General features: G+C 46.4%; 7 protein-coding genes and 2 non-coding genes across 9 annotated transcripts; 5 read left to right on the top strand and 4 right to left on the bottom strand.

Moving 5' to 3' along the window:
* The first annotated feature begins 1 nt into the window (after position 1).
* On the top strand, positions 2-1,897 carry LOC9638382 (cAMP-dependent protein kinase regulatory subunit). Its single transcript, XM_024681898.1, has 9 exons — positions 2-208; positions 369-482; positions 578-673; positions 800-889; positions 940-1,071; positions 1,134-1,256; positions 1,314-1,433; positions 1,477-1,635; positions 1,696-1,897. Exons 1-9 carry the CDS (start codon positions 62-64, stop codon positions 1,771-1,773), a joined length of 1,059 nt encoding a protein of 352 aa, XP_024537666.1. The 5' UTR covers positions 2-61; the 3' UTR covers positions 1,774-1,897.
* Positions 1,898-2,002: 105 nt separating this feature from the next.
* Positions 2,003-3,584, top strand: LOC9649784 (probable 2-oxoglutarate-dependent dioxygenase ANS). Its single transcript, XM_002976751.2, has 3 exons — positions 2,003-2,808; positions 2,871-3,195; positions 3,251-3,584. The coding sequence occupies exons 1-3, from the start codon at positions 2,258-2,260 to the stop codon at positions 3,515-3,517; spliced, it is 1,143 nt and encodes a 380-aa protein (XP_002976797.1). The 5' UTR covers positions 2,003-2,257; the 3' UTR covers positions 3,518-3,584.
* A 6,492-nt stretch (positions 3,585-10,076) lies between these two features.
* Positions 10,077-12,569, bottom strand: LOC9649786 (pentatricopeptide repeat-containing protein At1g11290, chloroplastic). The gene is made up of 3 exons (XM_024681986.1): positions 12,488-12,569; positions 12,222-12,436; positions 10,077-12,163 (listed from the first exon to the last, which is right to left on the bottom strand). The coding sequence occupies exons 2-3, from the start codon at positions 12,253-12,255 to the stop codon at positions 10,509-10,511; spliced, it is 1,689 nt and encodes a 562-aa protein (XP_024537754.1). The 5' UTR covers positions 12,256-12,436; positions 12,488-12,569; the 3' UTR covers positions 10,077-10,508.
* A 109-nt stretch (positions 12,570-12,678) lies between these two features.
* LOC9638383 (40S ribosomal protein S8-1) lies at positions 12,679-13,280 on the top strand. Its single transcript, XM_024681742.1, has 2 exons — positions 12,679-12,847; positions 13,081-13,280. The coding sequence occupies exons 1-2, from the start codon at positions 12,679-12,681 to the stop codon at positions 13,278-13,280; spliced, it is 369 nt and encodes a 122-aa protein (XP_024537510.1).
* A 1,307-nt stretch (positions 13,281-14,587) lies between these two features.
* Positions 14,588-14,672, bottom strand: TRNAM-CAU. Its single transcript is given in 2 exon segments — positions 14,588-14,623; positions 14,635-14,672. It is a non-coding gene; the product is annotated as a tRNA-Met (tRNA).
* A 963-nt stretch (positions 14,673-15,635) lies between these two features.
* Positions 15,636-15,716, top strand: TRNAL-AAG. The gene has a single exon. It is a non-coding gene; the product is annotated as a tRNA-Leu (tRNA).
* A 53-nt stretch (positions 15,717-15,769) lies between these two features.
* Positions 15,770-18,966, bottom strand: LOC9638384 (mitochondrial intermediate peptidase, mitochondrial). The gene is made up of 17 exons (XM_002976881.2): positions 18,636-18,966; positions 18,488-18,569; positions 18,365-18,417; positions 18,246-18,300; positions 18,057-18,195; positions 17,953-18,007; positions 17,703-17,904; positions 17,555-17,650; positions 17,390-17,509; positions 17,227-17,334; positions 17,021-17,176; positions 16,851-16,967; positions 16,670-16,795; positions 16,548-16,615; positions 16,361-16,493; positions 16,148-16,313; positions 15,770-16,092 (listed from the first exon to the last, which is right to left on the bottom strand). Exons 1-17 carry the CDS (start codon positions 18,890-18,892, stop codon positions 15,851-15,853), a joined length of 2,175 nt encoding a protein of 724 aa, XP_002976927.1. The 5' UTR covers positions 18,893-18,966; the 3' UTR covers positions 15,770-15,850.
* Positions 18,965-21,447, bottom strand: LOC112348705 (pentatricopeptide repeat-containing protein At2g13600-like). Its single transcript, XM_024681743.1, has 2 exons — positions 21,404-21,447; positions 18,965-21,355 (listed from the first exon to the last, which is right to left on the bottom strand). Exons 1-2 carry the CDS (start codon positions 21,419-21,421, stop codon positions 18,965-18,967), a joined length of 2,409 nt encoding a protein of 802 aa, XP_024537511.1. The 5' UTR covers positions 21,422-21,447.
* A 493-nt stretch (positions 21,448-21,940) lies between these two features.
* LOC112348729 (amidophosphoribosyltransferase 2, chloroplastic-like) lies at positions 21,941-22,952 on the top strand. Its single transcript, XM_024681793.1, has one exon. It carries the CDS (start codon positions 22,006-22,008, stop codon positions 22,894-22,896), a length of 891 nt encoding a protein of 296 aa, XP_024537561.1. The 5' UTR covers positions 21,941-22,005; the 3' UTR covers positions 22,897-22,952.
* The last annotated feature ends 18 nt before the right edge of the window (positions 22,953-22,970 follow it).

The raw sequence follows: 22,970 nt of genomic DNA on the forward strand, positions 1-22,970 counted from the left end.
GAGGGAGGAGCGGCGGCGATGGAGCGATTGGCGGCGCGGGTGCGTAGAGGCGGCGGTGTTGATGAAGCTGAAACTCCCCAAGGTTAGGGTTGGAAGGAAGATATTTGGCAACGGGGGCATTCTTGCCAAGGCAAAGAAGGGGTGCGCGTCGGGGATGGCGCCTCCCTGTGGGGGCGGCCCTGACAGCACCGCCGCATCGACTCCTCGGGTAAGCGATCCTCGTCATTCTTGGATATTTTGCTTGGGTTCGTGAATGCCGCTTGCATTGTCGAGTGTTTCGATCCATCCATTTGCTTACCTGTGACATTCAAGATGCTTGTGTTAATCTATTGCATGCTCGATTTTTTTTGCGAATGCGATTCGTGCAGGAGCGGACAAAGCTGAATCAAAAAGCTGCCAAGCTCATGAGCCAGTCAACAAAAAGAAGGCTTGCAGTGAGTGCCGAATCAGATATTGAGAAAGCAGCAGCTTATGTTCCAAGGGTAAGCTCGTCGCTCATTCCTCTATGTTTGGTTTTGTCAATGCTTGGAATTTTTCTCAACGAGCGATCGATGTTTTTGCTTTTCTCATTTCTCAGGCCATCGAAAAGAATGAAGCCGCGCGGGAACGCATTCAGCACGCATTGGAGAAGAACTATCTTTTCAAGTCTCTCGACAAGGAGCAAACAAAGACGGTAAAAGTTCTTCTCCGCAAAGAAGCTTTGCCTATTAGCTCACCATAATCCCTCAAAGGTGCACGGTAACAATTATAGTAGCTCAAAGCATTTGGCTTTTGTGTTTGACGCGGGATTATGCTTCAGGTGGTGGATTCTGTGGAGGAAGTTAAGTACAACCCCAATGACATTATAATCAAGCAGGGCGATGAGGGTGACAAATTTTTCCTCATCGAGGTGTGCTTCTTCATTCCATGTTTTTTCCCTTGTTTTGACTCTTTGTTTAGATAGGTGAATGTGAAGTGTGGTTGAAGGACCCAGAGAGGATACGCCCCGAGATGGTCAAGAGATATGGTCCTGGAGACACATTCGGAGAGCTTGCGCTTCTGTACAATGCTCCCCGTGCGGCAACTGTCAAGGTTTTACCATTCATTAAAATATGTTTGCTGGTTTTGCAGGACTCATTTGGTATTCTTTTCAGGCAATTACAAGCTGTACACTCTGGGCGGTAGACAGGCCCACTTTTCGAGCGATTCTTATGCAAACTACCAACAACAAGCGGCAATTGTACGAAAAGTTTTTGGCAGAGGTTCCTTTGCTGAAGGTAAATAGTTTGCAATCGTTTCTCCATCAATTCGCCTTTATTTTGGTTGGCGTGTAGACGCTAACAGCGTACGAAAGATCCGCAATTGCCGATGTTTTGGACGCGGAATACTACGAACCAAACACAGACATTATAGTGGAGGGCCAAGAAGGAAACAAGTTTTATTTTGTGGAAGAAGTAAGACTCGCTACCGCTTGTGGAAACTGAATTTATTTCGCAGGGAGAAGCCGAGGCAAGGACAGGAGACAAGGTACTAATGAAATACAAGCGTGGAGATTACTTTGGGGAGTTGGCGCTACTAAGCAACAATCCTAGAGCAGCGACTGTCAGAGCGACAACGAAATGCAAGTGCGTTTCAATTCATCGTGACAGTTTCAAGGTCAGCTCATTTTGTTGAAGTTGCTCGTATTCCTACCGCATTTGCTCGTTTGTACTCTAGAGATTGCTTGGGAAAGTAGAAGACATCTTAGAGCGGAGGAAAGAAGAATACGAGAAAACTTCTGCAGGCACAAGCTAATCGCTAGAAGACTGAGCCACAGTTCTGGTTAACTCCAGGTTTGCCGTAGATATTTGAAATTTGAGTGTCAGGATCAGGTTCATGCATATTTGACTGGGAAAAGAAAGCAGTGTCATTTTGCATTTGGAATCCTGTGTCACGTGAACCGCCGCCTCTCTGATTCTCGCAGAGCAAACTAATGTTACGATCTGCAAACACTTCGGTACTATAAAGTGAGAGAGGAGCACCGGCGAAGCGTGGAGTTCGTAGTGAGTCCTAGTTCAGCTTTTCATGCTGTCTGTGTGAGCGCGCCTCCTCGCTGAAAAGGCATCCAGTACCTCAGGACGCTTAGCTCCTGTTTCAGGACTATATATTGCGTGTTTGTCTTCGGAGAGGATTCTTTCTAGTGCTGCTTTCTGATGCATAAAGTCTATATCTAAGCAGTTAGTCTAGGATTGTGGTGTCCGAGTTGCTTGCTGTTCTTTTAACGACTTGATATCTTGCAATGGCAGCAGCTCAGACACTCCAGCCAGCTTCAGTTCCTTCGGTCCACAATATTCCCATTTCAGGGGCAAGCACCAACGTTGGCTCCCTTGCGAAAGCTTTGCAAGGCACAGAGACCATTCCGGAGGTGTTCTTGCTTCCTGAGTCGGAGCGTGTCACAGTGCCTCACGATGGTTACTCCGAGCAGGTGTCCCTGCCAGTTGTGGACCTCAGGGAACTGTTGCTGCCGGAGTGTTCCGAGGAGTCGAGGAAGAGAATTGCTCGGGAAGTTGCGGAGGCCAGCAGCGAGTGGGGATTCTTTCAGGTGGCTGGCCACGGCATCCCTCTGGAGCTGCTGGAAAGAGTGAGAACTCAAGGACGAGCGTTCTTTTCACTGCCTGCCGAAGACAAGGAGAAAGCATCGCTCGGTCTCTTCCAGGGATACGAAGGCAGGCACGGCTTCATTCCAACTCGCGTCCCGTGGTCCGAGACTTTCACTTTGCAAATTGCTCCAACTTCCAACGTGGTGCCGATAGTTGAGAAGTTATGGCCAGATGGAAACTCGGAGCTCAGGTACCTCAGTTATCTCTCTTCTATTTACAGTTTCCCACTCGTTGATCATCGCATTCTCGCAGCTCCACCATCATGGACTACGGCAACGAACTCCACTCCCTCGGGATCAAGATCCTGGAGCTTTTAGCCGAGAGCCTGGACTTGGACCAGGATTTCTTCAGCAAGAACTTCAAATCCAAGCACTCCGCCGGGATGAGAATGAACTTCTATCCACCGTGTCCGCAGCCGTCCATGGCACTCGGTCTGGGAGCCCACGCCGACCCAAACTGCCTGACAATGCTCTACCAAGACGAAGTCGGGGGCCTCCAGATCCAAAAGGACGACAAATGGATAGCCGTCAAGCCCGATGTCGACTCACTGGTCCTAAACATTGGAGATAGTCTCCAGGTAAACCAAGTTATTCTCTTCTTAACTTCCCGCTCGTTACTGCTTTCTCTTTCAGGCGTGGAGCAATGGCAGGTTTCGCAGCGTCCAGCACCGCGCTGTTGTGAATGGCAATAACGCTCGTTTGTCCGTTGCCTTCTTCTACAGCCCGGACGACAGTGTATCCATGGAGGTTCCAGCGCAGCTCGTGGACGAAGCCCATCCACTGCTCTACAGGCCCTTCACTTGGGCAGAGTATTTGCAGCAGATTAGAACCAAGCGGATGCGCGGCAAAGGTGGCCTGGACACGTTCATGAAGATCTCAGACGAGAGCAAGACCGACTAGAAGGAAAGCTCAACGCAAATGTCTAGTTTTATCTTTTTATGAATGACAGATCTAAGCATTATATGGACGAGTGCATCTGAGAATAAAGCGTGGTCCCCACGACAGCTAGGCCAGAGACTATTCACACGAATTTTTCGTGTGATTCAGGACCACAAAAGATTTATCACGTATGACAACACCATTCCATCCGTGTCCACTACATTTATATATATATATATATATATATATATATATATATATATATATATATATATATATATATATATATATATTTGAGGTAATCCAAGATGCTGGCACCAAAACCATAACATCTTACAAGCTTTTACAATTTGGAATGCAAAAGGCACTACGGCAATTGCCATAAAGGTTCACAAGAAGATGATTTTACATTCAGCTTAGTTAATTATTAACGCAAATTTATTCATTGTAAGCACTCAAAGATTATAACAGTGGAATTAATAAGGAACGGAAGCAATTAAATCTCCCAGAAATTCCATTCATTCATGGTGAAGATAACCGGTTGACCAGCGCATAAGGTCGAACATGCATCCATTACATAAAGCACAGTGCTGGTCAGGCATCTTCGCCATGAATGAAACAGGAACAGGCTCTAGGAGATTTCTCCAGGCCTCCTCCAGCAGGATGTTCACTCCGCTTCCACTCTCGATCACTGCACAACAACCATTGGATTGGACTCGGCTCCGCCCTGGACGATCTTGTCGTGGATGTCTCTCAGATCTTCCAGCCTCTAGCACGCGTTTAGAGCCGTGATCTTTCTTGGAGCCACGCCGTGTAGCTGCATGGTTTGGAAGATCTTGAGAGCTTCCTTGGCCACGCCACGCTTGGTGTGCTTGGCGATGGTTTCCGTCCACAAAGTCACATCCGGTTCCACCAGTGCTTTGCTCGCATCCATCACGCTGCCGCACTTAAGGTACATCTTGACGATGTTCTTCCCGAGGAAAGCGTCGAGCTCCAGTCTGTAATGGATGGCTTTCGCGTGGAGCTCTTGGGCTTCGCCCCGGTGCTCGCCGCAAAAGTTTGCCGCTGGAGCATACTCGCCAACGCTAGCGTTGCCATCTAGAGAGCTTACCAAGCTCCTTAGCTGCCTTCCGAACTTCCAGGCAGGCATGGCTTCATTCCAACTCGCGTCCTGTGGTCCGAGACTTTCACTTTGCAAATTGCTCCAACTTCCAACGTGGTGCCGATAGTTAAGAAGTTATGGCCAGATGGAAACTCGGAGCTCAGGTACCTCAGTTATCTCTCTTCTAGTTCAGTTTCCCACTCGTTAATCATCTCATTCTCGCAGCTCCACCATCATGGACTATGGCAACGTACTCCACTCCCTCGGGATCAAGATCCTGGAGCTTTTAGCCGAGAGCCTGGACTTGGACCGGGATTTCTTCAGCAAGAACTTCAAATCCAAGCACTCCGCCGGGATGAGAATGAACTTCTATCCACCGTGTCCGCAGCCGTCCATGGCACTCGGTCTGGGAGCTCACGCGGACCCAAACTGCCTGACAATGCTCGACCAAGACGACGTCGGGGCCTCCAGTCCCAAAAGGACGACAAATGGATAGCCGTCAAGCCCAACATCGACTCTGATAAGGATGAACAGGCTCTCGTTCATCACGAGGGGCTACAAAACCCCCTGAGAGCTCTGGAGAATATGCTATGCCAGCATATTCATATCACTCCCACTTGAGCACTAAGGTGCTCGCTCAAGGAGCTCTCTCATGCCAAGTGCTTGTACGTGTCGCTGGAACAGTAACGCCTTGGTAAAAATATCTGCAACCTGCTTTGTTGGATGAGCTCCAAAACATGCTGGTTCACTTGATCTCAAATATAATGGAACTGCACCTGGATATGTTGGCGCTAGCTGATGCCGTCCAAAAGTTGTCGTAGCTAGCAACATTCCTTAGGATAACGCTATAATTGACTGTCGCGTGAGAGTGCCACTGCCGAGACTGAAAATATAACCTGTGGTGGATTTGCGCTGCTCAACCTCGCCTGCAAAGTCAGCATCTGTGAAGCCATACCTGCTGGGGCTTTGGAGTACGTGAGTGCATAATGTGTGGTCCTCTTCAAGTAGCGAAAGATGCATTTGACTGCCAACCAATGAGGAATCCTTGAGTCTTGAGAAACTGGGACACTGCTCCCACTGAAAAGGCCAAATCTGGCTGTGTGCAGACCATCAGGTGAATTAAGGTGCCAACCAGTATCTGCTTCATCTTCTTGCATTCCTCAACTGTTTGTGAGACTTGATCTTTGCTGAGATGGAGGCCAGCTTCCATAGGAGTTTATGCTTCATTTAGCTCAGCAAGATGAAACCTCTCCAAGATTTTGCCTGTCACATATAATCCTGATCCCTAAAAAATATTTCACTGATCCAAGATCCACCATCTTAAATTGTGCCTATAGCTCACACTTGGGCTGCTGCAAAGCTAGGCAAGTTGGATTGACTAATAGATAATTGTCTAGCTCTTAAATTTAAATTTCCTGAAAGGTTATCTAGTATAGTATAATTTAAACCCAAGGATGGTTAACCCCAGGAAAAAAGGGTGCACTATTCTTCATTTTCCTTTTATTTTTGAATCTTTATAAATCTCTCAAAAGTCATTCTCTTTAATTATTTATAATTCATCACGCTTTCTTATAAGTTCACATTTTCATGAACAGAAGTTGAAAATTTAAACTTCTAGGAAGGTCAAGAACACTTAACCCCAAATATCCTAACCCTTAACAACCAATTTACACTCTTTTTTATAAGCTCTTTCCCTCTCCTTTATTTACTATCTTTTGAATTGTTCTTTTTAGTTACTTTCAATCCACCATATTTCTTAACAAGTTCATAAGCAACTAAATCCACCACACTTTCTTGCAAATTCACACTTTTGTTAATGGAAGCTAAGAACTTAAACTTCCCAAGAGGTCCTCATGAATGGAAGTTGAGAATTTAGATTTCTCAGGAGGTCACTAAGTCCAATACAACTCAAACCCAAGAACGTTTAATCCCAAATACCCTAATATTTTGATCACTAAAAAAAAGGGTGTATTTTTTTTCATAAGCCTTTTTCCTATATATTTGAACTCATGGTTACTTATAATTCACTATGCTTTCTTACAAGTTCACAAACAACTAAATCTACCATACTTCTCTACAAGTTCACACTATTGTGAACAAAAGTTGAGAACTTACTTCTCAACCTAGTATTTAAACCCAAGGATATTTAATTTTAAATATCCCAAAAATTATTGATTTATTGAAAAAGGGGATATGCTTTTTTTCATAGACTTTTGCCTTTTATATTTAAATTTTTATGGACAGTCTCTCAAGTTGTTCTTTTTGGTTGTCAAAAGAGTGGGGGACCACCTCTCAAATCATTCTTTTTAGTTGTCAAAAGAGTGAGGGACCATCTCTCAAATCATTTTTTTTGGTTGTCAAAAGAGTGGGGGACTATCTTTTAAGTCATTTTTCTTTTTTGTCAAAAGAGTGGGAGATTATCTCTCAAGTTATTCTTTTTGGTTGTCAAAAGAGTGAGGGACCATCTCTCAAGTCATTCTCGAACCCCATTCTTTTAACACACTACTTTTTAAGTTCAAGCAAATGTCAAATATGTAACGTGATTTCCTTACCTATCAAAGTTGGACTTAAGACCCCTTCTGATACTAAATATAACTTTTTAAATTTGAACTTCTAGTTTAGTACTATTTAAATCCAATAATACTTTAACCTTAAATATCCCTAAGATTAAAACTTTTTCCCTTTATATTTAACCCTTATAAATTGTCTTTTGAGTTTTTTTTTTTTTGCTTACAGTGGAATGTTATGTATAACTTATGAAAATAAATACTAAAATATGCTGAAATACTCACAAAACCAATGAAATTTTCAAATTCACATACCATTGTCTTAAGCTTGCATACCTTGCATTCCTGGCCTTTGACAACATATCCTTCTGGATGAAGGACATAAACCCCCTCATCAAGATCGCACACTGTGGTGAAGTTTGAGCTGCTCCACTTCTAAATTCTCATGAGCTGCAAGATTGAGTAGCAAGTGGATAGAGGCCATCTTCACAACTGAGAAAACGTTTCATTGTAGTCCACGCCCTCTACCTATGAGTATCCCTTTGCTACAAGTCTTGCCTTGTAGTTGAGAAGTTTCTTATCAGCTCCAGTCTTGATTCGAAAAAGCCTCCTTCCAGGAGGTAGATCGACCAGGTCCCATGCCATGAGAGATGAATACTCAGAATTTGCTGCTGCTTGCCACTGCTCACGCTTAGGACTGGAGAGTGCCTCACGCAAATTCTTGGGATCTCGCCCTTGACAAAATAGCAACTGGAAAACTGGAGAAGGTAAGTCCAGAATCGCCTGTTGCACTTCTGGAGGAGCTGCTGCATAGTAGAACGTGTTGGAACCACTTGGAGCTGTCTGGGCACGCTCCCTAGCTTGAGCTGCCGAGAAGCTCGGCGGGCAGCCTGAAAGTCAAGCCATTCTTGAAATTGTGCCCCTGCTTCTGTGAGTGTGCGGATCCGAGTAGATCGTCTAAGCACTGGCTGTGGTGAGGGCTGAGTACTCCCACTTCTCCGCCGACTGGAGTGCCAAAAATACCGCCTGCTGAGTTTGCCGCTACTTGCTGGACTGCTCCCACTCGCTTCAGCATTTGCGTCTATGGGGACGGGTTGATCGGATCCTGCTGCTAGAGCTGCCGTCAGTGTCAAGAACCATAAACCGTTGACGATTGACTGGAGGATCAAGAGCGTACGGGAGATTTCTGGTTGCATACGTCCGTGTGATCACATCACGACTGTGGAAGATCATGGATGAGGACAAACTGAAGAGCTTGTAGGCCTTCATGTGACCACTGTAGCCGCCCAGAACTGCCTTCTCGCTGTAATCTTCAAGCTTAGTCCTTGGCACAAATGCATACGCTATGTATCCAAAAATTCGAAGATGACTGAGATCCGGTTTTTTGCCATTCCATCGCACACAAAAACTTGGGCAAACCAGCAACTCGTAATAAGGATATTTGATAAAATCTTTGGAGACGTTTTCTGCACGACCATCACTTCGAAATTTCATGTGTTTCTTGCCAATCTGAGGTTATCAACGAGTTCCAGGAATAATCGTCTACAAAAGTCACAGAATAGAGCTTCTTCTCTCGAGAAAGTACTGGCATCATACACATCTCAGAGTGGATGAGCTTTAAAATCTTGTAGCAGCACCAGCCTTGAAAGGAAATTTGTGCTGCTTCGCGAGAACGCACGGCTCACAAAACCTCAGCTTCTGAGAAGTGATGTGAAGACCGTCAACCATGCCTGAACTCGCGAGTTGTTCAATATCCGGCGATGCCATGTCTGGAGGTCAACCGCATGCTGAGGACCTGCAAAAACGCTAGTTCGCAATCAAGATCTGTGATTCTTCCAATGGAGAAGAGTGTCTTCTTGACACCAGGAACGTAGTAGACTCCACTGACTGCTACAACCTGTCCTGTGGCAAGTCGGACCTTGATCGTACCCACTCCACACACGCTGTGTGAGTAGTCATCGCCGAGGTAAATTCGCTTCCCGTCTGGAACTTCTTATAAATGCGAGAAAAGGCTTTGGAGATGCACCCAACACTCGAAGAACAGCATATGGCTCTGTTACAGCCTGAGCCATGAACAAGCTGCCATCACTGACAGCATCTTGATCTGTTCGTGCGTAATTGGCGACTTTCTTCCTCTTCCTGATTTCCTTCCGGATCTTGGCCACTTCATCTGTACAGTGATATTACAGAGACCGTTATATTTGCGCTTCTTGTTTCTCTTTCGCTCGTTTTGTCCTTGCATTCTTTGGCAGCACCCTCCTGGCGCGGAGACCTTGGCCTGAGACCCCCTAACAAGGTTTCCAGCGCTAACATCTCGTTAACGATCTCGTGGCCACATGTCCAGACTCCAGCGGCAGCAAGTTGAAACGCTGTTGGAACGCCCTCCGTGACAAGGTCGCTGTCGTCCACTTCGGTGAAAGATTAAAGGGTGTCTATCTGCTTCGCATCCTTCAAACGACTTGCATAATCTTGAATTGACTCATCCTTCTTCTTGACCATGTTGCCGAACTTGGTTTTCATCTCAATTACGTTGGTCTTGTTGGTTCATGTGTCAAGGTGACACCGATAGATCTTCCCCACTACACGTCCAAGGATTCCAAGAGCTCGAGTGTTTTGTCTATTCCACTCCTTCTCGGCTGCAACCTCTGTCGTTGCTGGTCCCAGAGACTATGCCCCAGCATCTGAAAAAATGCAGAGAAATCTTTGGGCAGAGATTTCAATGGATGGTGAATTCAGTGCAGTTTTGATACCATCAAAAACTTCCAAAACGTCTTTAGTTGCAGGAGAGAGCTTTGGAGAATATGTTATGCCAGCATATTTGTATCAGATCTCTCTTAGAAGTGGCAGCAACCATAACATCTTACAAGCTTTTACAATTTGCTCCTGGAATGCAAAAGGCATTATAGCAATTGCTATGAAGGGCCATATCTTACATAATCATCAGCGCAAATTTATCTATTGTATGTGGCAATGGAGCTAAAAGGAATTAAATTTCCCAAAGGTTTTATTCATTCATGGTGAACATGGTTGATTAGCACGTAAGATCAAGCATGTATCCATTACCTTCCTCGTGGTAAAGCACAGTGCTAGTCAGCCTCACCATGAATGAAACAGGAATAGTCTCTGGGAGATTTCTCCAGGTCTCCTCCAGCAGGATGTTCACTCTGCTTCCACCCTCGATCACTGCACAACATATATAAACTCAACATCTATGCATGGAGAGCGTAAATCTGTGATGATTTGCCATGAATTTACAATCACTTCCCTGCTGTGGCTGGCAATTGCCATTGCCTTCCACATAGCTGAATCCACGCCTTATCAGATATTTTTGAATTTGGATCTGGCTCATCTTGAGCCGTTCACCATTGTTTTCATCAGAGAAAAATGGAAAGATTATAAACTTCTAAGGAGCATAAACACTGGACAAGACCACATACCCGGACTCCCACCCCGGATCCAGCTCAAGAACACGCTCTCCAGCATGCAAGCCCACACGAACGGCATCGTCTCGCTCTCGACAAGCCCGGAGCAAGGCCATCCACACCTCCTGATCCGGCTCCAGCGGCATCCTCTCCACGAGCTCCTCTGCATCGCCAACTTCACCCGATCGCCCAAACAAATCCACAACGCAGCCGTAGTGCTGGCCTAGCGGCGTCAATCCATAGTCCTGGATCATCGACGCGAAGTACGTGATCGCCCTGTAGAGCAGCCCCCGGTGGCTACACGCCGATAGAACGGACAGGAAAGTTACCGGGCTTGGAGCAAATCCCGCCTGTTGCATCTCCTCGAAGAGCTCCAGCGCCTGCGAGACGCGGTTGTGATGAGCGTAGGCCGCGATGATCGACGACCAGGTGATCACGCTCCTCTCCTCCATCGCCTCGAAGATCTCCCGAGCTCGCCCAAGCATCCCGGACTTTCCATACGAGTTTACCAGCGCCGTGGCCACGTCTACGTCGTGCTCGAAACCAGCGATGGCGGCTTGGAGCTGCTCGAGCTCCTTCTGTGAAGCTCGCCCGGACGATCCGTCCAGCACCGCTGTGAAGGTGATCCTGCCGGGCTTGACGCCACTCTGGTGCATTCTCGTGATGATCTCCAGCGAGTCTTTGAGGCTTCCTCGCCGTGCATGAGCTTCAGCTATGGCGGTGTACAGAACCTCATCTATGGATGCCTCTGCCACCTTTTGAAAGACGGCTTTCGCAGCTTCCAAGTCGCCACACTTGCTATACATGCTGATCAAGCCCGTGGAGATGTCGATCATCGCAGAGCCCAGGCCAGTTTCTTCGATCATCCTGTGAACCAGCTGGCCGGTTTTAAGCGCTCTCTCGTCCTGGCACGAATCGAGCATGGCGAGGAATGTGATCTTGTCCGGAGTGATCCCTTCCATTTGCATCCGCTGGAAGAGCCCGAGTGATTCCTCGTAGAGGCCATCTTTCGCGTAGGCCGCCACCATGACGTTATAGACGAACACGTCTGGATCGCGGACCTTGTCGAAAACTTGCCGGGCTTTCCCGGAGCTCGAAAACTTGGAGTACCTGTGGATGATCGTAGTCGCGACCATTGGATTGGACTCGGCTCCGCCTTGGACGATCTTGTCGTGGATGTCTCGCAGATCTTCCAGCCTCGAGCACGAGTTAAGAGCCGTGAGGAATGTGATCTTGTTTGGAGCCACGCCGTTTAGCTGCATGGTTTGGAAGATCCTGAGAGCTTCCTTGGCCATGCCGCGCTTGGTGTGCTCGGCGATGGTTTCCGTCCACAAAGTCACGTCCGGTTCCACCATTTCTTGCAGTGCTTTGCTCGCATCCATCACGCTGCCGCACTTGAGATACATCTTGACGATGTTCTTCCCGAGGAAAGCGTCGAGCTCCAGTCTGTGATGGATGGCTTTCGCGTGGAGCTCTTGGGCTTCGCGGAGTGCCCGGTGCTCGCCGCAAAAGTATGCCACTCGAGCATACTCGCCAGCGCTAGCGTCCCCATTGAGAGAGCTTACCAAGCTCTTTAGTTCGTGTCGACTTGGATGGTGGCTTAGATCTTCGCTTGTGAAATGCGACCTTGGAAGAGCTGCGAAGGAAGGAGTGTGTGAAAATTGCGAGAAAAGCTAATGAATTGTTCTACTCACCTGGAATAGTTGAGCTGAGAAGATGCTTCTCCATATCCAGTAGATTGATCGAGCTTGAAGAATCATACTGCGAGGCCGGAGAGAAAATCTTTCGCAATTCATGGTCTCATTCTTTCTCCACAATGAAAGAACCATCACATAGTCTCATTCCTCTCCACAATGACATATGCATTTGAGGTAAGAGGTAGATTTGACGAAAACGTAGACCATTTCTCCTGGAAAAAGGAAATCTTTCGTTCCTAGACGAATCAAACAGCAAATCGTACCTCTTTCGAGCACTCGTAGACGAATTAGAGCTCTTTCGAGCGCGCAACGTTTTGGCGGTGCCCAAAATGTACGCTCTAGAACCCTAAATATTTAGGGTTCTTCGGCGCCAGTTCTCACAGCATCTAAGAAAGAAAGACTGCAAGAGCTTACCGAAAGAGTTTTCTAGATATGAGCTTGGAGGCAGCCCGCGATGACGTTCGCGGTGGCAACTTCAATGAGTGGGAATACCCAGACGCTGGTGACGAGCGCCATCGTCCAGCTTGATGCTACGCCCTTTCGAGCTTGGTACAACCATCACTATGGCGTCGATCTCTCACGCAAGAAGAAAGCTGCGTTCTCCAAAAAGGAAGGGGGGTATGGTTTGTGGTTTCTTTGCTCGACGTCTAGTTCTTTTCTTTCTGTCGGGCCTAGTTTGCTTTTGGCCGATCGCTTATTCTTTTGGAAGTTCTCTTTTTTCTGGCCTTGGATAGTAGCGATCAAAGTTCTTGCTTATTCTTGTTGTTGTCATTCCTTTTTCTCTTTCGCGCCTGGTTGGATTTGGATGGATTCTCCAGTAGAGTTTGAAGTTCCATTTTCTTTTTTGGTATCTGAGGTTTTGGAGCTGTGCTCAGTGAAGCAACCGGCGAGGAAGAGAAGCGAAAGAGCAAGCACACGCTGCGAAAGCTTGCCGCACAAGCTGGATCCACACCTCGAGGAGCAAATGCCGAGTGGAAGGCCACTCGCGTGCATCGCTTGACAGTGCGGACGCACAGGAGGGTAAGCAAGCTCACAAGAAGAGAGTTTAGTCCATAATCTCTTATTTCCTTGTGTTTTCCATGAGGAAGATCCAAAAGACAAAAAGGAAGAGCGTGAAATTTAAAATAATTAGTCTCGTCTTAAAGGTACTAACAATATTTAGTATACTTCTGTATATGAATACTTACATTTTATGTAAATGCCATCAAACGCATTGTCTAAACAGCTTCACATCAGTGATACCATCAATACCTGAAAGCTCGTCCCTCACAACACGATATTCTATCCCAAACGCATTCAGCACAACATCCACATACCCATACCAGCGATCCCGAGAGTAAAGCTCCTCGAGGATGGAGTGGCACATATTTACGACACTGTCAACCATGTCTTCAAACGAGTGCACTACCTGCGTCGACGGAATCGAGCATATTCCACCCCGATCTTCAGTCCATATCTGGTTCAGCACCCGGATCTCGACGCTCACCATGACGTTTCCGGCGAGCGTAGCAACCCACGAAAACCTATTGCCGGCTCTCACCTCGCGGCGAGGACCCAGGCCCCGTACGTGTTGTATCACTTGGGCCACAAGGTCTCTCACCTCACGTACGGTGAGCCTGTTGTAGTTCAGCAAGAACCTGAAGAGCCCATGCTGGGTTGGAGGTGCCTCGCAAGTGTTGGCCATTGCCAAGAGGAAGATCATCCACAAGAGCAAACTCAAGAGCTTTGTCATCACAATCTTAAAATGTCCAAATATGAAATGCCAGAATATGAGGATGAAAATTGTAAGAAATGGTTGTATCAATTATACATATGAGGTTTTTGTTTTTTTTTCTCTTGTTTGTTGAAATTATTCAGATTCTCCTATGCTGTTTTGCTACCTGCCAGCTTCGATCTGTCCTAGGCAATAAAATTATCCAGATGTTGGGCTGAGGTGACACAATCTTGATCCACCCTATACATATTTCCTGTATTTCAATAAAATTATTCTACGTATCAATGTTGATACGTAGCAATAAGCTAATATCAATATTCCAGTCTAGAACAGATAAAAAGATGGCGATAAAAAGACAAATAAATTTAAAACCATAGAAATAAACATTCAAAAAGAATACCATCCTCTAATCCCACAGTATTCTCTGGTTGAAGTAAACCACCATGGATTTCTGAACGCCTCGTGGCTCTTGTGGAGCCGGCAAGAAGGCTTTTTATTTGTCAGGTGTCCATCTTTGTATACAGGGCCTCTTCATCCTGGATAGAGAGTGCTATATGTTTGATTTCCAAACAAGATGAGTTTATTTATGATCCAAATTTCTCTTTTTCGAACATAGGATCTTCTTATAAGGAGAAATTCAACAAAAAAATGGGATGAGAGAGGCTCGAACTCTCGACCTCAGGATTGCTTAGCAGCTATGAGACCTACGCGCTGACCAACTGCGCCACCATCCCTTACATTATTTTAATCTATAAGATCATAATTCTTTCCAGTGTAGCTTTTCCACAAAGTCTGAAGAGCTCTTTAGCAATTGCTGGGAAAGCAAGAATTGGCTACGTTCGCTTTGAATTTGAGAAATTTTCTTTCACTGCCCATAATGTACTTAAAAACAATTGTTTAAAAGCGTTTGAATTTAAAGTAATTGTTAGCACCCAAAAACATGTAACACACACACACATATATATACATCTAGCCCATCGTATTGCAGTCTCTGAAAAGCTTCACGTCTCCATTAATATTGAAAAGCTCATCCCTTTGAACTTGATATTCTATCCCAAACGCATTCAGCACAACATCCACATACCCGTACCAGCGATCCTGATTGTAGAGCTCCTCCAGGATGGAGTGGCACATATTTATGACATTATCAACCATGTCTCCAAACTGGTACACCACCCGTGTCGAGGGAATGGAACATATCCCATCCCGATCTTCTCGCCATATCTCGTTCATCACCCGGAGCTGCACGCTCACCACCACGTTTCCAGCAAGCGTAGTAACCCACGAAAATGTGTCGCCCACTCTCACCTCGTGGAGAGGCCCCAGGCCTCGTACATATTGGATCACTTGCCCCACAAGTTCTCTTACCTGAGCTACAGTGAGCCTGTTGTTGTTGAGCAGGAACCTGAAGAGGCCCTGCTGGGGTGGAGGTGCGTTGCAAGTGTGAGCCATTGCCAAAAGGAAGATCATCCACAGGAGAAAACGAAAGAGCTGTGTCATGACAGTCCAAATATCAAAGACGCGATATAATACGAGAATGAGAGAAATGTCTATCTCAATTTATAATTTGAGATTTTTGTTTTTTTCTTTCTTTGTTTTGCTGAAATAATTTAGATTCTTTTCTAGGATAGTTTCTTTAAATATATATTTATATGAAATTATCCAGATAACAAAAATATTAACAACTCTTTTGTTAAGTTGAGATGGCCGAGTTGGTCTAAGGCGCCAGATTAAGGTTCTGGTCCGCAAGGGCGTGGGTTCGAATCCCACTCTCAACACATTTCTTGCTCCAGTTTATCACCAATCTTTATATATTGCTCCAAGGCTACTCTTTATCTTCAAATCTTGATCACAAATCTTTATATCTTGCTCCAGTTTATCACTAAACAGTTTCCGAAAGAATATTGGGTACCTATACTCCAAGGTCGGACAGGAGTTGCTTCACGCAAGGCCTTACTCCTCCGCTTGGTGCCGTGATCAGCGAGTCCTGACCCAGGCAATCGCGAAGGATATCTGCTGGTTCTTTGGCACCACCGTGCTGAAGAATTCCCCGCCTTAGAGTTTGCCCTGTCTCCAGGCTTAGAGGGTTCTCAGCGCAAACTTTTTGCCAGATGCTAGCTGCGATGCACCGTGCATACAAGTAGCTGTAGTATCCTGGAACACAAGCACCCCTGTCAGGAGCAAATCTGGGAAGCAAAGCACGGCTTACCAGCGCCATAAGTTATCATGTGTCCAAATTTCGATTGCCAGTGCGTGCCTTCGATGTGCTTCCAGTTTTTGCTGAGCTCTTGCATCTCCACGAGCACTCCAGTAGTGCCGCCAGCAGGTAAAGGTTGCGGTCCGAAAAACTTTTGGTCCACCATGGCATACAAGACCTGGATGGATTTTAAATGAGTCGTGTCGAGTCTACTGCAATCCATACCTGTCTCAGTAACTCCGTGACACCAAGCATCTTTTTCGCTTGGTTCATTGATACCACCATCTTCTCTGGAATCGTTTCGCCAGATGAGTTTTGTGCGAAGGTTTTCAACACTTGATAGTCCCAAGCAAAGCATCTGGAAAATGAAAATAAGTAACTAGAACATGAAGTTTTAAACCTTTAAACTTACTCGAATACGTTTGAAGGTGTTTCCGCAAAGTCAATAACTGTTCTCGTCCCAGAAAAATGTTGATACTCCTGAGATAATTGAAGGTTGAGAAAACAGAAAAAAAGGCAGCATTTTTTTCGTACCGTTCGTGATAAAAGCGAATGAAGAGCATGGCCGAACTCGTGAAAAAGGTTTTCCACCTCCCAATGATGTAGTAACGCGGACATTGACGACAGAGGCTTAGAAAAATTACAGACCAATGCGACCACCTGAAGACATAGAAACTTAGCAGTGAAGAAGTATTAGGAAGAAAAGTGATCGTACTGGCAATTGGTATTCAGTCTCGGATGTTCTACGCCCGCCTTTGAGAGTAAAGTGAGCGCAATTTGGGTATTTTTCTTTCCGCGAATACAAGTCCAGAAACATATGGCCTAAACAACCCTGAAGAAAATTGTTTTGATCAAGGTGCCATGAAGCAAACGGAAGGTTTTTACCTCGGTGCTATGCCGAAGTTCCCACTTTTGAACGTCAGAATGCCATACTTCTCCAGGTGCCACGGGAACTTGTTCAAAAGACGCATCGAACAGGGATTTTACAATCACTTTAAGACCATTCATGCATCGCTCAAGTGGAAAATACGAGGAGATTACCTGGAACAAAATAGCTCAGACGCATTCTTAAGCATGAGCTTTAATTTTACCTTGGAGTCTAAATTTTGAGCACGAGCTTTGTACATACCAGTGTAATATGCTTCATCCCAAGGCTCGATTGAGCTGCTACGTGCAAAACTCTCGAGCATTTTCAACTCCTGCACAGCCTCCAAGATTTAGCCAAAGTGCTGAAGCATTTGCCAAGAACGGAACCTCGTTTGCTTTAGATTGCGTTTGCGATAAAAGATCGTGCAGGAAAGATTGGACAACTTCGGAAGATCCTGCCATAGTTGGAGCAGTTGCAAATTCAGCATATGAATTGAATCCTATAAGCTGGAAAAAGAGACATCAGCTGGAGTAAGAAGCTGATGAGCATACCTGTGCAAGTTCATGCCTGGATTCAATTAGCTTATCCAGGACCAAAAGGTTGTTCTTCGCAGTACTGTGACTGCAAATATAGACTTCTTTCCTGATCTGTAAGTAGCATGCCTTGATCAGTGATGCACTATTTTCAAAGAGAGCTCACCTCAGCATCTGGTACCCACTTGAGCACACTCGAAACAACTCCAGCATCGGTGCTTATGCGTAGCCCAGTGTCTTCGCTCTTACTTTTCCAGCTTTTCGAATGGCTGCGTATCGGTTGCATTAAGTGGTGCAAACTTTCCGGTACTTTTGATGCTGGGAAAACATCGACATGGCCCTGAGATAGCTGCATATTTTCTGTAAACCTGTTCGTTACACGTCAAGTGCCAGTTTACAAGAAAATGCAAGCTTACTCTCTTCCTAGTCGCGTAATCTCAAGGTTCAACTCATTCACACGCTCCATCTTTTCTGAAATTTATGAGCCTAATGTCTGTTTAAAACAAGTTCTTGAGCTTACCAGGAGGTAGATGGATTCCACCCCTTTCAAAATCAATTCTTAAGGTTTTTGCAGCTCTCTTGGCTTCTTCCGTAGTCAAAGCATCCGAGCTCTCAACATGAACGACGGCGTCATAGAGAGATTTGTGAGTGTTAAGGTACTGCAAAACATCTATGAGTAACTCTGGTCCGTCTTTGAGAAGCAACTTACATGCAAATATTTGTACAATTTCAACGATGCGGCATTCGCTTCGTCCACATACTCCCTGCTCGTGGAAACGAGGAAGATGAGCACGAGATTGAAACCATTTCAAGGGCGCAGCACCTTACTTGTCAGGATGAGTGTTTCTACAGAGCTCCGCAGCATCAACAACCATGCACACCTGATCCAAAACAAAAAAAGCAGAAGGAACTTTTGAAAAACTAAACCAGAAAGCAATGCCAGGAACTTACAGTGTTGGAGATGTCATCCATACACTTGATGGTCTCCATGGACGGCGGAAGCTCTTTGACACGCGCAATGAGATCCTCAGACCTGTTACAAAAGAAAAAAAAACCTCCATTTTAGCAAAAACCCCAGAAACAATCGCTGAAAACTCACTTCGCAATCGCTGTTTCAGCAAATGCACGAAATCCCTTGGCAGTTTTCAAAGCTTCATATCCATACAATCCCACCGGATTCTTTCTCAGGAGCTCGTGAGCATCCCTTCCATCGTCGGGCGATACCACGCATTCCAATTCAGCCACAGACGAGGAGCAAGGATCCTGCCGCTGCTTCGATCCATGGCCGGCAATGTAGCGCCTGGATTGCGACCACAAGCGCGAGGAATTCCGCCTCGCAGCTCCCCAGCGCATCATCACCGCCCGCTTCCAGCCCTAAAACCCTAAATACCAAGTATAATCAAAATTAAATCCAACTCCCATAGTCATTCACATAGTCAAGCTTGCATAAATATCACTCATGAGTATGTAATCAGCTGAGTCTTTGCCACCAGCAGCCACTAGTGCATCAAATGCAATCCTTGCAATTCTGAGGTTTCTCCATTTTTTGCAAGAACCCAGCAAAGTCCTCCAGATCACAGCATCAGCTCCAGTTCCTGGAATGCTCTGGACAAGAGCCAGTGCTTCCTCTAGCATGTTGGATCTGCCCAGCAAATCAACCATACAATTGTAGTGACTCCCATCCAAGCTCTCAATCCCACACTCTTGGGCCATGAATTCAAAGTACAGGTTCCCTTCCCTCACCAGGCCCATATGACTACAAGCCATCAAAATGCAGGTGAGTGTGATGCCATTCATCTGAACACCACCATCTCTAATCTGCTCTGCAAGAGCAAACACCTGTGAGTAATTTCCATTTGAGCTGTACCCTGCTATCAAGGTGTTCCATGATATTATGTCTGGGGAGCTCATGCTGTTGAAGATCTCCTCAGCCCTTCTCATGCTACCACATTTCATGTAGAAATCCACAAGTGCAGTTGCAACCACTTGATCTTGCTCTAAACCAGCTCTGCAAATTCTGATGTGGATTTGTTGCCCAGCTGATAGTGTGGCTAAGGATTCACAGCCCTTGAGTGCAGTAACATAGGTGAATGTGTCTGGTTCACAGTCCATTCTAGCAAATACATCCAAAGCTAGCAAGCTTTCCCCATTCTCTGTGTAAGCAAGTATCAAGGAAGTCCATGTTACAACATCTGGATGGGGCATCTTATCAAATATTTCTCTGGCATTTGCCATGCTCCCACATTTGCTATACATGTCTACCAAGGTGGTGGAGATGGATTTATCAGATTCCAAACCACTTGCTTGGACTTTTCTGTGGATCAAAATACCCTTTTCAAGGCAAAACTGCTTCTGTGATTTTTTCTCACTTGCCAGATTCCCGCATGCTTTGAGTGCACTGATATATGTCACAGAGCTTGGGTCACAACCAAGATCAAAGAAAAGCTCAATGGCTCTTGCGCTTTCAGCATTCTCGGCATATCCCAGGATCAGAGAATTGCATGCAACCACGTCTCGATCGATCGTTTTATCAAAAACGTTTTTCGCGTTTTCTAAGCTGCCACACTTGCAATACATGTCTATCAACATGTTTGCCACAACCACATTGGATTCTAAGCCCCGGGCTCTGATTGTTTTATGAATTGCAAGTCCCTTTTCAAGGTAAAACTTCTTTGATTTTGAATCTTTGGCCAAAAGCCCGCATGCCTTAAGCACAGCCACAAAGGTGACATAGCTGGGCTCACAATCCATGTAGTTAACGTATAGATTTAATGCTACAAAACTCTCCCCATTCTCAACATATCCCCAGATGAGAGAGTTCCAAGTCACAACATTTCTATGCTTCATTGTATCAAAAACTTTCCTAGCAAGAAACATGGCTCCACACTTGCTATACATGTCTATCAAAGCGCTAGCCACAACTATATCACCCCCAAATCCAAGTTTGCTTGCTTGTTTGTGGATCAAAATCCCCCTCCCGAGACAAACTTCCTTTTGGTACTCACTCTCACAAGCCAAACTCTTGCATGCCGTGAGCGCTCCAACAAAGCTCACAGAGCTGGGATCACAGTCCATGCTCGCAAAGAGTTCCAAAGAATGCAAGCTTTGCCCGTTCGCGGCATATCCAAGAATGAGCGAGTTCCAGGAAATATGATCTCGTCGGCTAATCTTATCAAAAACATCTTGAGCAAGTTTCATGTTTCCACACTTGCCATACATGTCCACTAAAGTATTTGCCACAACTACATTAGATTCCAGCCTTTTAGCTTTTACTTTCTTATGGATCTCGATTCCCCTCTCTAGGAAAAACGTCTTGTCTTTGGATTCTTGAGCCAAGCAACCCAAGGCCTTGAGCACAGCCACGAAAGTGAAAGAATCTGGCTCGCAATCCATCTCATTGAAGAGATTCAAAGCTCTCGAGCTCTCTCCATTCTCGACGTATCCCAGGATGAGCGACGTCCATGCAACAACATCCCGGTGGATCATCCCATCAAAAACTTCTTGCGCCAGGATCATACTCGAGAAAATTCCGTACATTTTGATGAGTGCCGCGGCTATGTACTTGTTGGTGTGAAATCCCGCAGCAAATGCCTCTTGGTGGATAAACTTCCCATTTGCCAAGTCCCGGCATTTTCTGAGAGACGCGACAATCTCCAAAGCAGTCTTTAGCTTGATGTGTGTTCTAGCTCGCTTTGGATTTGCAGCTTCCAAGTTTGTGGTACTCCGCGAAAATTCTGGATTTGCAACTTTTAAGTTTGTGATGCTCCGTGAAAATTTTGGATTTGCAACTTCCAAGTTAGTGATGCTCCTTGGAGTAGCCTAGAAAAATCACGTTAGAACATAATCTCTTCCTCCAAATTGTCTTACTCTAGATTCGAGGAGCATACTTTTAACTTTGAATTATTTACTCCTTAGGGCTTTTCTAGGGTTTATGGAATAGTTTTAACTTTGAATTTACCCGCGAACTCCTTAGGGCTTCCCTAGGGTTTATGAGACAGGTCATCGTCCAAGATCGCAATGGCGGCCGTGGCCGCGGCCTCAGCACACCAAATCCCTTGCTGCCGTGAGGATCGCTGCCACGGTCGCTCTTGAGGATGACAAGCTGCGAGAGGAATGCGGCGTTCTTGGGATGCTCCAGGCGTGGGGAGAGGGCGAGGGCAGCGCCTCCATTGCCGATCTCTCCTACCAGGCATTGAGCAGGCTCCAGCACCGGGGATTGGAGGGCGCGGGGATTGTGACTTGAGACGAGCAGGGATTCTTTCACGAGGTGAAAGGATTGGGGCTAGCTCACAATGGAAACATCGTCAACTATGAGGAGCTGAGATCCAAGCTAGAAGCCAAAGGCTGTGAGTTCCACAGCTCCTCGGAAGTGATCCTCCACCTGGTGAAAACTTGCGAGGAGGCGCCGCTGCTGGGAAAGATCTGCTTGGTTTGCGAGCAGCTGGATCGGAGCTTTCAGCTTGATCTTCATGACTTCGGAGATGGTGGTGGCGGTGAGGGATCCTCGCGGCTTTCGGTCGCTGGTGATGGGATTCCGCGAGGATGGCACGGTGGTTTTCGCGTCGGAGACTTGCGCCTTCAATCTTATCCATGCCAGGTACGAGAGGGAAGTCGAGCCGGGGGAAGTTTTGGTGGCGACCAAGTCGGAAAATGGCCGCGGCAGCGTGAACGTAGAACGTTTCCACGAGCTCGAGAAGGCCGAGTCTCTGAAGCTATGCTTGTTCGAGCTCTTCTACTTGTCCCGGCCGGAGTCCTTCGTCTTTGGACACTCGGTCTACCTCACCAGATACAGGCTTGGCGAGCTTCTAGCCGAGGATTTCCCAGTGGACTGTGACTTCGCCATGGCGGTGCCAGATTCCGGGATGGTGTCGCTGCTTGGCTACGCGAGCAAGCTCGGGATTTCAATCCAGCAGGCGCTCATCCGGTCGCACGACTCGTTCATCCAGCCGCGAGAAGTCCACCGGAAGCGCAAGGTTTTGATGAAGCTGGCTCCGGTTCCGGAGATCCTGGAAGGCAAGAAGGTGGTCGTGGTGGACGACTCCATCGTTCGCGGGACAACTTCCAGGATCATCGTCGAGATCTTGCGGTCGGCTGGAGCGAGAGAAGTTCACTTGAGGATCCCGAGTCCTCCGGTGATCGACAGCTGCTACTACGGAGTTGACACTCCCACCAAGGAGGAGCTGCTGCTGTTTAAGATGTCGCAAGCCGAGGCTTGCGATTACATTGGAGCCGACTCGCTCGAGTTCTTGTCGCTGGAGAGGATCAAAGCAAAGATAGGGAATGGCCGCCATTTTTGCGATGCGTGCTTCACTGGGTGTCACATTGGGTGCTCCAAAAGAGCTGTGGAATTGGCAGTTTGATCTTGGGGGGAGAGAGAGAGAGAGAGAGAGCAAGTAAAGGAACTTGTTTCCCGCCATTTTGTTTTGTTCTAGGT

The sequence above is a fragment of the Selaginella moellendorffii genome, unplaced genomic scaffold (assembly GCF_000143415.4).
Source record: "Selaginella moellendorffii unplaced genomic scaffold, v1.0 SELMOscaffold_32, whole genome shotgun sequence".
NCBI classification, from domain to species: Eukaryota; Viridiplantae; Streptophyta; class Lycopodiopsida; order Selaginellales; family Selaginellaceae; genus Selaginella; species Selaginella moellendorffii.

Excerpts from the sequence above, each read along its gene's own strand:
- LOC112348729 (XM_024681793.1), top strand. The coding sequence starts at position 22,006 with ATGACTTCGGAGATGGTGGTGGCGGTGAGGGATCCTCGCGGCTTTCGG.
- LOC9649784 (XM_002976751.2), top strand. The coding sequence starts at position 2,258 with ATGGCAGCAGCTCAGACACTCCAGCCAGCTTCAGTTCCTTCGGTCCAC. Across the intron at positions 2,809-2,870 it reads GATGGAAACTCGGAGCTCAG|CTCCACCATCATGGACTACG; the intron begins GTACCTCAGTTA and ends GCATTCTCGCAG. Across the intron at positions 3,196-3,250 it reads ACATTGGAGATAGTCTCCAG|GCGTGGAGCAATGGCAGGTT; the intron begins GTAAACCAAGTT and ends TTTCTCTTTCAG.
- LOC9638382 (XM_024681898.1), top strand. The coding sequence starts at position 62 with ATGAAGCTGAAACTCCCCAAGGTTAGGGTTGGAAGGAAGATATTTGGC. Across the intron at positions 674-799 it reads ACAAGGAGCAAACAAAGACG|GTGGTGGATTCTGTGGAGGA; the intron begins GTAAAAGTTCTT and ends ATTATGCTTCAG. Across the intron at positions 890-939 it reads ACAAATTTTTCCTCATCGAG|ATAGGTGAATGTGAAGTGTG; the intron begins GTGTGCTTCTTC and ends CTCTTTGTTTAG.
- LOC9638383 (XM_024681742.1), top strand. The coding sequence starts at position 12,679 with ATGACGTTCGCGGTGGCAACTTCAATGAGTGGGAATACCCAGACGCTG. Across the intron at positions 12,848-13,080 it reads CAAAAAGGAAGGGGGGTATG|GTTTTGGAGCTGTGCTCAGT; the intron begins GTTTGTGGTTTC and ends TTGGTATCTGAG.
- LOC9638384 (XM_002976881.2), bottom strand. The coding sequence starts at position 18,892 with ATGATGCGCTGGGGAGCTGCGAGGCGGAATTCCTCGCGCTTGTGGTCG. Across the intron at positions 16,968-17,020 it reads AACTTCGGCATAGCACCGAG|GGTTGTTTAGGCCATATGTT; the intron begins GTAAAAACCTTC and ends AATTTTCTTCAG. Across the intron at positions 16,314-16,360 it reads TCACGGAGTTACTGAGACAG|GTCTTGTATGCCATGGTGGA; the intron begins GTATGGATTGCA and ends AAATCCATCCAG.
- LOC9649786 (XM_024681986.1), bottom strand. The coding sequence starts at position 12,255 with ATGGAGAAGCATCTTCTCAGCTCAACTATTCCAG. Across the intron at positions 12,164-12,221 it reads TCTCAGCTCAACTATTCCAG|CTCTTCCAAGGTCGCATTTC; the intron begins GTGAGTAGAACA and ends CTTCCTTCGCAG.